This window comes from Salvia miltiorrhiza, chromosome 2, assembly GCF_028751815.1.
Source record: "Salvia miltiorrhiza cultivar Shanhuang (shh) chromosome 2, IMPLAD_Smil_shh, whole genome shotgun sequence".
Classification (NCBI taxonomy): domain Eukaryota; kingdom Viridiplantae; phylum Streptophyta; class Magnoliopsida; order Lamiales; family Lamiaceae; genus Salvia; species Salvia miltiorrhiza.
The window spans coordinates 68,127,184-68,142,160 of record NC_080388.1 but is presented as its reverse complement, the minus strand read 5'-3'; the positions used below and the strand labels follow the sequence as shown (position 1 = coordinate 68,142,160).

At 32.3% G+C, this 14,977-nt stretch overlaps 1 protein-coding gene across 1 annotated transcript; it reads left to right on the top strand.

The window, feature by feature from the left end:
* The first annotated feature begins 9,466 nt into the window (after positions 1-9,466).
* LOC131008557 (elongation factor 2-like) lies at positions 9,467-13,025 on the top strand. Its single transcript, XM_057935467.1, has 4 exons — positions 9,467-9,632; positions 10,077-10,119; positions 10,215-10,302; positions 10,411-13,025. Exons 2-4 carry the CDS (start codon positions 10,117-10,119, stop codon positions 12,849-12,851), a joined length of 2,532 nt encoding a protein of 843 aa, XP_057791450.1. The 5' UTR covers positions 9,467-9,632; positions 10,077-10,116; the 3' UTR covers positions 12,852-13,025.
* The last annotated feature ends 1,952 nt before the right edge of the window (positions 13,026-14,977 follow it).

Here is a 14,977-nt window from a genome sequence, read left to right as displayed (position 1 = left end):
TGACCAAACAGGGTGGACGACTGATACTGAAAACTCTTCAGTAAGGAGTTATCAGTTAAGTTACTGGAACTTAACTGATGCACGTAAGGGCTTCAGTCGAGTTTGCTAAAACAGAGATGATATAAGTCTTCCTGACTTTCAGAGGATAGATCAGTCAGACTGATATCACACGCAGCGGAAATAAACTTATTTCGTAATAGCCTTGGTTGAGCACGTTGTTAGTCTTAGTTTTCTCTTTGCAGTTATTCAGTATTCAGTTTATCAAGAGTAAGAACACAGATAAGTATGTAAAGACTGAAAGTTGTAAATAACACAGAGAGTTTTACGTGGTTCGGAAAACACTTTCCTACATCCACGGTCGGTTGATTAGACCAACAATCCACTCCGCAAGTGCTTAACTGGTGCACTGCAAACCGAACCGTGTGCTTGCCGGGTGCACACAACCGTTCCACTGAAGAGACCTTTCTTCAGTACCCACGCTTCACACGCGTCGGATTTCTCACTCCTAGCACGACCTTGCGCTAGGATCTCACGGTGTCAGAGTACCTTCCTGAACTCCTTTTTCACTCAAACACTCGATCTCTTTCTTACGAAAGGAGGTTTGAAAAACTTGCCAACTAGACTTCAAAGAACAAGTTCTTTGGAGCAAGTTTTGACCTGGGCTTCTGGGTAAACAGATATATGCCTAAGGTATAAGAGAATGTGTGTAATCAGCAGTGACTGATTTTGGCTTTGAAATTCTCTTCTTCGATTCAAGCTTTGGGCTGAGTAGCAATTTCGGCAGAGCTTCAGCTTAGGTCGTTGAATCGGTGAAGATTGAAGTTGATCCTCGAGCGCTATTTATTGGAGAGGTCTTGAATAGATCCGTTGGCGGAGAACGTCTTCAAGATTTCTTCCGTATTTGGTGAAACGGCTCTCTTGAAGGACAGGAGATGTGACGTCTCTGATAAAGTAGCCACCAAATAGGAATGACCTCTGCAGATAGGGATGATCCTGAGATCTCTGCATTTAATGCGGCTGTACTGTGTAAGCACGTGGCTTCCTTTGAACGTTGGAAGTTCAGTCCGAGGAAGAATGTTTAACTGATACTTGACTTTAGTATCAGTCTTCTGAGTCCACGGAGCACGCATTAAGTAATCAGTTCCAAACTGATTCTTCAACTGATACTTCAGTTGGTATCTTCAGTCTTCAGTCCTTCGGTCCTTCGGTCCTTCAGTCTTCAGTCTTCAGAACTGCTAACTATACTAGAAGCGAACTCTAACACTTGAGTTCAAAACAGTTCTAGCCTATTACAAATTAAACCTAAGAATTTTGGTATCATCAAAATAAAATCTGATATTCCATGGGGTTCCCAACAATTATAAACATAAATAGTGTGAGTAATGAACGCGTATAACTGTACTCAATGTAATAAAGTTGAATAATATAATTGAAATAAATTTGTGAATTTTAAAAAAATAAAGTATACGCGATGAAATAAAGTTTAAAGAATTAGTGATTTTGAAAAAAAAAAAACAATACGTAGGGAGGTTGCACGGAAAACTATATAACATACACTTGAAGACAAAGTAGTATGTTATAGTATTGTAACTGATACAATAATAAGAAAATTGACTACCATAGTGTGAATAGCAAAGTCCAAATAGTTAATCTTAAAGAATCATATGCTTGAATTATAATTTAGTATGAAACGCGATATAATAATAATAATAATAAGTAATTATACTCAATGTAATAAAGTTGAATTAATTAATTGAAATAAATTAGTTAATTTAGAAATTAAAAATTAAATAAAATCAATCATGAATCATAAAAAAATGAGCTTATATGTCTTGCTTAATCGTAAAAAAAATAAACCACGATTGTGTGAGTAACGAAGTCAAAATAATTAAACTCAATGCAAACAAGTTTAATTGATTAGTTGAAATTAATTAGGGAATTTGTAATAAAAAAGAATGAATCATATGATGGGATTTTGCTCGAAAAAAGTATATAGCATATACATATACTTTATTAAAAGCGATATAATAATAAGAAAATGAAATATTATAGGGTGAGTAATGAGAAAAAATTAAATAAAATGAATCATATGCAGGAATTTTGATCGTAAACCTATATAACATATGCTTTATTTGAATATAATATAAACAAGTATTGTAATCGATGTGGTAATATCAAAATGAAATAATTATACTCAATGAAAAAAAAATATAATTAATTAGTTGAAATTATATAACAATGTAACAATATACTTGAAGACCATATATAATTATAATATAATATTAAAGTCGAAATAATTAAACTCAACATTCATCAAGCTTAATTATATAATTGAAATAAAAAAAAATTATAGTATTAATTAAACCCGATATAATAAGAAGAAATAATTAAACTCAATGAAATAAAGTTGAATTAATAAATTTAAATAATTTAGTGACTTTGAAAAAAAAATATTAATATTCAAGAATCATACGATGGAATTTTGCTCGGAGAACTACTATAGTGTGACTAATGAACTCGTATAAGTATACTCAATGTAATCAAGTTGCATAATATAATTGAAATAAATTAGTGTGAATAGAAAGTAGAAATACAATTACTCAATGATTCATACGCAGGGAAATCGCGTGAAAAACTGTATAACATATAGATTTTTTGAATGTGTTACAATAATTTCAAAATTGTACTCTTATGTTTCTTGTGACCCATATAATTCAAGACATAGATATTACATTTAAAACTCAGGAATGAATAAATAAAAACTTGTTTTATACATAATCGATTTGCATATAGTAAAATAATAAAAATATAAAAACCAAAAAAACAAATAAAGATATATAACTCAATGTAAAAAAACAAGCAAAAAAGAAAAAATAAATAAAATTTTGAAACAAATAAATCAAACAATTTTCGGAACAAATAATCATATAAACCTCAAATACATGATTTACATATTTTTCATAAGTAAAAAACTGAAAAATAAAGAAAAAAAAAATAAAAACCAAAGAATGGGACCGATAAAACAGGAAACAATAACAACCTAAAAATCAAGAAACAAAAACCTACGAAAAAAAAGGAAGCAAAAAGCTTATCAAAGGGTAATTCAGTAAAAACACAACACCCCTAAAAACCGGCCCATTACTAACCAATGCAGAAAACCCGGTTTTGGAGAGGTGTCTTGCACACCTGGTGTCCATTTATCACTACTCTTATATTATATCGGTAGGAAATTTTAAAAATTAAGAAAAATATGTAAGTAAAAAAATTAATGTAATACGCAATGTATATAGATAGTTTACAATATTGTCTGATAAAAAATAGTGAGGAACTACCAAGTAATAAGCATTTTAGAGCTAGTAAAAAACTTATTTAATATTCTCTCCTTCTCATTGATAATGACTCATTATTGTTCGATATGATTATTAAGAAAATGAGTGATTAAATGATAAAAGTGATTTCTTAATTTTTCTATGATCAGGCCAACCCACAACTTTTTGTGAGAGAAGGTGATTTCCGTTTTTTGGAACAAGTCATAATCAATGGGACGAACGAAGAAGGAAAATGAGTCATCAATGGAATGGATGGAGTATAAAAATTACGAATCTTGTTATAGTAAAAATTTTATTTAACGTAAAAATTATGAATCTTAGTACAATAAAAACTTTATTTAATATAAAAATTAGGAACGTTACACTTAAACCTATAAAGTATTGCACCTGCAACTCTACATAATTCAAACCTAAAATCATAAAAGTCCATATACTTTATATGTGCATTTACACTTTATAAATTAAGTGCTAATTTATAAAAGATCCCATCACTATATATATGTGTCGCGGAGTATCAATATGCATCTAGAGAAAACAAAAAATTTATTGTTATATTGGATAATTACATGATTTTTAATCTTGTTTTTCACATTCTCAATATTTATATATATATAAAAAATCTTTAATGATAGTAATTTTCAATCAAAATAACTAAAAGAAGTCGGCAAACTTCAACTTTTCAGCAAACTCACTTAGTAAATTCGATGTGTCTTCTTTGTTCATCATTCTCAGCATAACTTAATATTGATATGATATTTTTAATTATGATTACGCTAAAAACATTAGTGAAACAACCTTGTAACGTATAGTCCTATAAGTATAATGCATTTAATTTTTGTGCTTAATTACATCTTTTAAAACACAAATTGCGTTTACATTTATCAAATTTGGACATAAATAAGGATGACCGACATCATAAGATTACAAAAACACACATTACAGTTGATGTTTACGTCCCAGCCAAAAGCCACGTTTTTGGTAGGGTCATCACATGACTTTAATTCAGTGGCCTTACGAATACCATGTCGATCACCACAAATTTATATCTCTCACTAGAATCAAATTCCTCGATCGACGAGGAGGTCCGTCCCATGAATATGCATAATTAATTTACTACTGCACGAATTTTAATAAAAAATTATTTTGAATATTAATAATAAAAAAAGATCTCACATTAAAGATATAATTAAGTAGATTATGAGTAAATAATATAAAATTATAAATATTATGTGTGAGATAGTATTAAAAAATAATGTGTATATATATTTAGAGGACATACCAAAAAATAAATGTATAAATAAATATAAAGGATGGAGAGTATTATATTTAATGAACCAAAATTCCTCCCATTCACGTGAAATTAGATAGTACTCCCTCTCCCCCATGTCAGTTGAGTTGATCAAATTTTTTTTGACACAAAATTTAAGAAATTTGTGTTTTAAGTGTGCTTGGTGATAAAGTGAGTAAGTGATTAGATATTTCTTTATTTATATTTATTTTATATAAAAAAATTAATCAATTTAATTAGAATATATCCAAATAAATATTGATCAAGTTAATTGGGATGAATATAGTATATAAATATAAATGGATAAGAAAGCAAACTTTAATTTGACGTCATTTTCGAAGTTACTTTTTTTTGATAAGGAAAGTAAATATTATAGAACGAAAAGGCACCAGTAGTACCAAGAAGATTACAAAATCATCGGTGATTCATCATTCGACATCCACCTGGTAAATAAAAATACAGTCTTCCAATTAAATTATCTAGATAGTCGAGCATTAGGATAAGACTATGTTCTAGGAACCAAAGCCAAACGACATAAGGAAGAAAAAAAAATCACAAATACTCATGTGCAATCGGTTGCACCGTGCAACCGGTTGCCAGAATGACACTATTTCATTCGGAAAATGATATTTGAATATTTCTGAATGACACTACTTCAACATACAAATGACACTTGAAGATTTTTAAGTGTCATTTGTATGTTGAAGTAGTTTCATTCAAAAACCAGTTGCACGGGATAGTGCCTCAAAAAAATTACGTATTAAGAAAAATATATCACTCCATTTTTGAAAAAATATGATTTTCTTATTATAAAAAAAGGATTATTTCCAATATAAAAAATTATTATTTACAGTAAAAGCAAATATAATTTAAAATAGATACAAATGTTATTTACAAATAGGGATAATATCATTATTTACATGAAGAAAAACATAACATAGACTTTTACGTGAGGATGTCCTCACGCAAATACGCATGTGGTGGAACTACAGTCAAATAGGACTTATTGTGTTATTTTGGTACGTTCACAAATCACAATTAGTATGTTATTTTCCATCTTGATACATGTATCATTATATTTTTCAACTTTATTCACACTCAATATTTATAAAAAATCATCTAACAATTAATTTAAAAATTACCCTAACAAACCAATTTTGATGAGCGCCTCGTTCTTCAATTTATACACACCTCTCAACCATTTGTTGAAACGAGCTCCCAAACCACACTCTAAGGGGATTCTTACTTTGAATGATTATCCTTGATAGATAAAATAGTAAAGTTAGTCCATTGTTTATTTAGATGCATTAAAACGTTGGGATATCTCAATGCCCTTGATTAATTATATCATGTAAGCTAGTTTTGCTTGATTCATATCTCATTAAAATGATGATATTAGTGAAATCCTATTCTCAAAAATAAAAATACTCAGCCATATATCTTATCAATCGACAATCGTGCAAAGTAAATGCATTCGTAGTGAATGTACATTATTTATCAAGGGGGCGTTTACTTTTGATGATTAGTCTTAATGGAGAAAAATAATAAAACTAATCCCCTATTTACATACATGAATTGGATTTTTGAGATATTCATATGCGCTTATTAACTCAGTCATTTGAGTTCATAGTGAATTATGTTTCCTGTCAAAACTATCTTTCTATTTTTGAAAAAAAAAATATAATTACATCATAATAGAATCTCATCATAGTATAATAAAGGTGTATTAGTAATAATATCATCACATCTATTTATCTATATAAAAGCATAACCATAGTAAAAATAGTTCCTGCCAAAACTATCTTTCTATTGTGTGAAAAACTTGTAATTACATCATATTAGAATCTTATCATCATATAATAAATTGTGTACTAATAATAATCTATTATATATCATAGCACTGTAATTTAATATAGCAATTTAAAAAATATGTTGTATTCATCACTCTCTGTATACTCAAATGACAGTGATTACCATAATTTGATTTTAAATGAACTTATAATTTAATTGAGACAATATACCAAAATCACAATTAGGGATGACAATCGGGTACGACGGGTACGGATAGTAACTATCCATACTCATACCCACGAACTAAATGGATAATGGTTTTTAACCACGAAATTATCCATGGATATCAAATGGTATCCAAACCCGTTACCCGCGGATACCCGCTACCCGTCGGGTATCCACGAACCCGCTATCCGGCGGGTATCCGTCAACCGCTATTCGCCGGATACCCGCCACCTACTATCCGCCGGATACTCACGAAACACAATTTAAATATAAATTTACAACAAATTTAATAGAAAAAAAAAAATCAACACAAATAGCATAGTTCAAACCCATATGTTGAAATCCACAAAAAACAATGTTTAAATTCAAATTCATCAACTAAAATACAAAATCAAACAAAATTCTATAATTGCTCAACAAAATTCAAATTTAAATTAGATTATTAGAATTTGGGCCTTAGTTCAGTTTCTGTTTGAGCTTATTTTATGATATAATATGCTAGCCCATAATCTTAAAATATATATTCAAAGCCCATATTTTATGGAATTTTTTGTGGATATTTGACGAGTAATTCACGGATAATTGACGGGTAATTAGCGAGTATTTTTCGCGGGTAAACGGGTTTCGCGGGTATGGATAGTAAGTATCCAAACCCATACTCACGAACTAAATGGATAGTGAATTGCAACCACGAAACTATCCGTGGATATCAAATGGTATCCAAACCCACCCTAATAGGTTCGAGTTTTCGTGGATATCCATTACCCACGGGTAGATTGCCATCCTTAATCACAATACTGAATAGGATTATGTAAATTAGCTCAATAAATTAACTTATATATAAATAAGAGTCTCAATTGCCGGATGTTTTTATTCCCTATATCAAAAGTTTTATTGTAAGCGTTGATTTAATTCCTACGTCATATGTTTAAAATACTCCATATCGCAAAAAAGGTCAAAACAATAAATAAATCATAATGAACTTAGTCAATTCTAACATCCATTAAAATTATAAACATTTCAGATTAATCAAATCACAATAAATTGTGCATCAATAATAATCTGGCACGAATTTTAATAAAAAATTTGAGTAGGTTGTGAATGAAATAAAAGTGATTAAAGTAAAGTAAGAGGCTCACATTTTAAGGGATTGTGTGAAGTAATTTTACTAAAAATAGGAAAGAGCATGAAATTAGGAGGACGAACTAAAATGACAAAAGATGCACGAAAATTTGGGGACATACAAAAATGACAAAATGAACATGAAATTGGGGGACAAACGGAGTATAACATAAGCGCAACACTACTCCCTCCGCCCATAAGAGAGTGTGCAGTTCTTTCTATTTTGAGACGTCTCATAAGTACTATTTTTGGACACTATTCCACCACCAACTCCTTTATATTCATTTAACATTTTAAAACTCCTTTATATTCATTTAACATTTTTTAAAATTCGTGTCACCAATAATTATGCATTCTTTTATGGGACGAATGAAGTACTTATAATTTATGGGACGGATGAAGTACCACACAATTGTGAGAAAACTTCACTGCATGCATGCGAGATTGAACCCAAGATCTCTCACAGATGAGGGTCTTTGAGCCTCAGCTTTGCCACTAGAGCAATGGCTCATTGGCAGTTCAAAAATATCTATATAATATATAAAAAGGCAGTTTAACAGCTATTTTCTCCCACCAAATTTTAAAAATCAGCTTTTTTTAACTGCTTCCTATTTTCCAGCAAGTATGCAAAAATTACGTGTTCCACTCATTTTTCTTTCCACTCCACCTTTTTCTTTTATGTTTTGATTTATTTTATTTTCTACATCTTTCTAATCTTTCGATTTTATTTAATTAGCTTTATTTTAATTTTATTTTCAATTTTAATTTCTTTTGTTCATAGCAAATATATGACATCGATTTAAATCTATATTTATATAATATACAAAAGGATAATTTTAACAGATACTTTTTAGTGTAATTTTTTTAAAATGATTTTTTTAATACTCCAGAATACCTATTTTTTTCACAATTCACACAGAATCCTGCATGTTTTTTTTTTCTTTTTCTCTTTTTTTCGTTTCAATTGTAATATAATTTGATTAATGTTAAATATTTAATATACATATCAAATTAAAGATTATGAAAATAGCTTTAATTTGATATAAAAAATGGCTTTTTCCCTCCATTTATTTCCTCTCTTTTTTTCTCTCTTCTCCCACCATTTTTTCACTATTTTTTTTTATATTTTAATTCTTTTCTAAACATTATCACATTATTTTATTTAAAAAAAATATGCACATTTTAAATTTAATATAGTAAAAAAAAATCATGAAAAATGAAGTTAAAACGATTAAGTTATGAAATAAATTAAAAGTTAAAATATTTTATTTTATCTCTTTGTTAAAATTTTACAATTTTATATATATGTTTGTGTATGAAAATACTTATTTATTTATTATGACACATATACCACTAGATGATAATAATGCCTAATGCTAATTTTTATTATTGATTTTTTTTATTTATTTAATAATTTTAATTATCATTACGCTTTATACAAAGTTGAAATTTTATATTTTTAAATTCAAGATTTTATTAAATAATTGACGGGCGTGGATTGTTTTAGTTTATTTATATTAAAAATATATTTTAATTTTATTTAATATTTTTATTTATTTATTTAAATATATTGTTTAGTTTCAATATTAAATTATTAATCGTGCGCACGAATGGTAATACTAATTTTTAATTTAAATAAGAATTTTATTTGAATCTTCTCTCGTATATGTCCGTCTAAGAACAGCTCATATAAAAATTAACCTGCGACATTGCTTAAGCAGTTAGCGGGCCCAAGAAAGCCCACATAGGAAATCTGAATATCTCACCAAATATAAATAAATATGTATATATAGATTAGGGTTTGAGGAATTCGCCTCGCACTTTTTATCTTTTTTTATAATCTGCAGCCTCAAGACTCCTTAACCCTCCCATCTGAAGTGAGTTTTTCCATTGCCTTTCTCCAGTTGGTTGCTTAATTTATCGTGAATTAACTTGGAATTTTACGTGTGTGTTCTGTTCGTTTGAAATAAGTTGGAGATTTTTTGCTTGTTGTGTTTGGTCTAGCATTCTTTCTGTCTGTTTTAATTGAACAATTTGTGCTGTTATTTTTCAGAATATTCACGACTAAGGTTTTATCATTTTTATTTGTTGATTGCATAATATGATGCTTCATAGTCTTACATTGAGGAACATTATTGAATAGTATATCAGAAATATTCTGTGATTTATTGTGATGGTTGGGATATTCTTCAAATAGTTAATTTTCTGACGTGCTGGCAGGAGCTGATATTCATATCCTTCTTGTTTAGATTCTCAACTACGTCTATATTTATGTTGCTGATTGTTTAGATTCTCAATTATATTTATGTTCCTGATTGCAGGTAATTTGGCTGACTTGTGAAACTATTAGAATTCGTCAAAATGGTATGTTGACAGAATAACTTTCAGTAGTAAGTTGTAATCTAGTTATCAAATTATGTAATTTGATCTAACATTATGTACACAATTGATGTTTGCAGGTGAAGTTCACAGCAGATGAGCTTCGTGCGATTATGGACCACAAGCATAACATTCGTAACATGTCTGTTATTGCCCATGTTGATCATGGTAAGCAATCTGCAGTATTGATATAATATTTTGTACAATCATGTCCATTCTGAATGATTTGTCTGGTGTGAAAGATGAAGTAATACTTACCTGTGAATGGTGTCGCAGGGAAGTCCACTCTTACAGATTCTCTTGTTGCGGCTGCTGGTATCATTGCCCAAGAGGTTGCTGGGGATGTTCGAATGACAGACACTAGAGCTGATGAAGCTGAACGCGGTATCACTATCAAGTCAACTGGTATCTCATTGTATTATCAAATGAGTGATGAGTCCTTGAAGAGCTACAAGGGAGAACGGCACCTCAATGATTACCTTATCAATCTTATTGATTCACCTGGGCACGTTGATTTCTCTTCTGAAGTGACTGCTGCTCTTCGCATCACTGATGGTGCTCTTGTCGTGGTGGACTGTGTTGAAGGTGTGTGTGTCCAGACTGAGACTGTCCTTCGACAGGCACTTGGTGAAAGAATTAGGCCTGTCTTGACTGTTAACAAGATGGACAGGTGTTTCCTTGAACTCCAAGTGGACGGAGAGGAAGCTTACCAGACATTTCAGAGGGTGATTGAAAATGCCAACGTCATCATGGCCACATACGAGGATCCCTTACTTGGCGATGTTCAGGTTTATCCAGAGAAAGGCACTGTTGCCTTTTCTGCTGGTCTGCACGGTTGGGCTTTTACTTTGACAAACTTCGCTAAGATGTATGCAGCCAAGTTTGGTGTTGATGAGTCCAAGATGATGGAAAGGCTTTGGGGAGAGAATTTCTTTGACCCAGCTACCAAGAAGTGGACCACCAAGAATACTGGATCTGCCACCTGCAAGCGTGGTTTTGTTCAGTTCTGTTACGAACCCATCAAGCAGATCATCAACACTTGCATGAATGACCAAAAAGACAAGTTGTGGCCAATGTTGCAGAAGCTTGGCATAACAATGAAGTCTGAGGAGAAGGATTTGATGGGCAAAGCTTTAATGAAGCGTGTCATGCAAACATGGCTTCCTGCCAGCTCTGCCCTCTTGGAAATGATGATATTCCATCTTCCCTCACCAGCTACAGCTCAAAAGTATCGTGTTGAGAACCTGTACGAGGGACCTCTGGATGATCAGTATGCAACTGCTATCAGGAACTGTGATCCTAATGGTCCTCTCATGCTCTACGTGTCTAAGATGATTCCAGCCTCTGACAAGGGGAGGTTCTTTGCTTTTGGCCGTGTGTTTGCTGGAAAAGTCTCAACAGGGTTGAAGGTCCGAATCATGGGCCCGAACTACGTTCCTGGTGAGAAAAAGGACTTGTATACCAAGAGCGTTCAGAGAACTGTCATTTGGATGGGTAAGAAGCAGGAAACAGTGGAAGATGTACCTTGTGGAAACACAGTTGCTTTGGTTGGGCTTGATCAATTTATTACCAAGAATGCTACCCTGACGAACGAGAAAGAAGTCGATGCTCATCCCATCAAAGCCATGAAGTTCTCTGTCTCACCTGTTGTTCGAGTTGCTGTGCAGTGCAAGGTTGCATCTGACCTGCCAAAGCTTGTTGAAGGTTTGAAGCGTTTGGCCAAGTCTGATCCCATGGTTGTCTGTACTATTGAGGAATCTGGTGAGCATATTGTTGCTGGTGCTGGGGAGTTGCACCTTGAGATTTGTTTGAAGGACTTGCAGGATGATTTTATGGGCGGTGCTGAGATTATAAAATCCGATCCTGTGGTTTCCTTTCGTGAGACGGTCCTGGAGAGGTCGTGCCGTACCGTGATGAGTAAATCACCTAACAAGCACAACCGTTTGTACATGGAAGCCAGACCGATGGAAGAGGGACTTGCTGAGGCCATTGATGATGGACGCATTGGTCCTAGGGATGATCCCAAGGTTCGGTCTAAGATCTTGGCAGAGGAGTATGGTTGGGACAAAGAACTTGCTAAGAAAATTTGGTGCTTTGGTCCTGAAACTACTGGTCCCAACATGGTTGTGGATATGTGTAAGGGAGTCCAGTACTTGAACGAAATCAAGGACTCTGTTGTTGCCGGGTTCCAGTGGGCGTCTAAGGAAGGGGCCTTGGCTGAAGAAAACATGCGAGGCATTTGCTTTGAGGTGTGTGATGTCGTTCTCCATGCTGATGCTATTCATAGAGGTGGTGGACAAGTTATTCCTACTGCTAGGAGGGTCATCTATGCCTCCCAGATTACAGCCAAGCCTCGCCTTTTGGAACCTGTGTACCTTGTGGAGATCCAGGCACCGGAGCAAGCTCTTGGTGGAATTTACAGTGTGCTGAATCAGAAGCGTGGTCATGTGTTTGAGGAAATGCAGAGACCGGGCACCCCTCTCTACAACATCAAGGCTTACCTTCCCGTTATTGAATCCTTTGGTTTCTCAAGTACTTTGAGAGCTGCCACCTCCGGTCAAGCATTCCCACAGTGCGTGTTTGATCATTGGGAGATGATGGCTTCCGATCCTCTTGAAGCGGGAACCCAAGCTTCCACCCTCGTTGCTGATATTCGTAAGAGGAAGGGTTTGAAGGAGCAGATGACACCTCTCTCTGAGTTTGAGGACAGGTTGTGAGTTATTTTACTGTTCAGTTTTATGTTTATTGGAACTTTGTTGGCACTTCCCCGTTACCAAAATTTTGGTGTTAGTTGTCTTTTGCCGGATTTTGTTGAGCATGTGATACTAGTATTTTCTTATGTTCAGTTTTATGTTTATTGGAACTTTGTGGGCACTTCCCATTTACCAAAATTTTGGTGATAGTTGTTTTTTGCCTGCTTCTTGATTTTTTTGAGCATGTGACACTAGTATTTTCTTATGTTTCTTAGAGATAGCTTAATTTAATTCAATGTTATGGTTTACGTTTTAATTATTTTAGTTTTCCTTGCACGTACAAGGTCACTTATTTTGTGTAGTTATAAGTTTGTCTCGGCGATCCATGGCCATTGTGCTTTTTGATTATGCAGGTTCAGATAGATTTTCCTATGAATTCTTTCGTTTACTATGGTAATGTGAATCTATGTGCTTTAAATTTGGAGAGATGCCTGTCTTTGAAAAATATGTATCAAGTGCATATTTTGTTTGAAAATATGTTTTGTTAACTGAGTTTATAATGCCCCCGCCAAAGGAAATTACCAGATGTTTGATTTACCTTTTCAAGTTCATCTTTCCCACGGATATCAAACAATTTTTCTAAGACCATTTTATAAAAGGCAGGCAACTTTTATTCATTATTGTCATTTTCCATTTCGGATTTTTTAAAAAATGAAGATGGGATAATTGAGTAGCTGCACTATTTGCGGCTGGCTGTTGTAAGTTACTAAGTTAAGAAAATTTGATTCTCAAATTCGCATTTTTCATATTTAAGCAATGAGGAAGACCTTTTATATTGCTGGTATATCATTACAATCTGTTTTCTTTGTGAAATTCATATAGTCTCTTCTCTTTTCTAATACTAAACCAATAAAGCTTGGAAAGAACAGTTACATCTGAGTTTACTAGTTTGCCAAAATATTGAGCATAACTCAGAATCGTGGCAAGAAAGAGTGCATGCATACAAGGTCGGAAAAGAAAGTGAATCTAAACTTATACGCTTGAATTCTGGCAAAGACCTCTTCCACGAAAAGAGAATTATGTCGAAAGGACAATTTTGGGATTGGTTGAAAACGTACTCATAAATTTCTTATAAAAGAAGAAGACAGCAAAAAGACAGGATTGATGTTATGTTGTTAGGGACTTTGGCAAATTTTATGTAGATGTATGTGTGCCTCTTAAGACTGCCAAGAACACCAACTTCACACCACGTACGTATATAACAATTAAAAACAAAATATATTGTTCAATTATTAGAAGAGACCGATCGTGGTAGCAATGGAGATGAGGCCTTGTGGTCTCTTTATTTTTAGGATAAAAAGTAGGATACATGACCTTATACTAATGCAGCATAACATAAGACACGGTTCAATCATGGCTTTTATTGATGCTTTGAAGAGGAGTGGTACGTCAACAAAAAGTATTAAATAATTATGTTTTTTGGCATTTATAAAGTGTATATTACATTTGCTTTAGGTTATAACTCCATGGCCTCTTCTTGCATTTCAACCTTATAAAAATTGTCGTATGATTCATACTCAATTCAACAATAATTATTCATTTTTATACGGTAAAATTTTTTATTCAGTAAAAACATAATTATTAACTATTTTATTAAAAATTAACTCGAACTTCTCTCTATGAATATAGAACGAAGGGAGCAATAAATTTCGCACATAATCATGAAACGAATTTTTGGGTAAATATCACTTTAAACCCCAAACTATTTTCGCACTATCAATTATATCCTGAACTATCGAAAATAATTTTTAAAACCTTGAACTATTAATTTTGTATCAATTGTACAATTCGTTCATTTTTTTAGCTTCAAAATTTTGATGTGGCTCACCGGATACCACAATGTATTTAGAATCATTCTTTTTTTGACCTATATTATATAAAACGACGTGATTATATGCATTACTCATTAAAAATTCAAAGGATGAAAAATGGATAAAAGGTACAATTAATACAAAATTGATAGTTCAAGGTTTAAAAAATTATTTTCAATAGTTCAGGATATAATTGACAGTGCGAAAATAGTTTAAGATTTAAAGTGATATTTAGCCAAGTTGTTATGGAATCTTTTGATGATTAAAATTATAAAAACA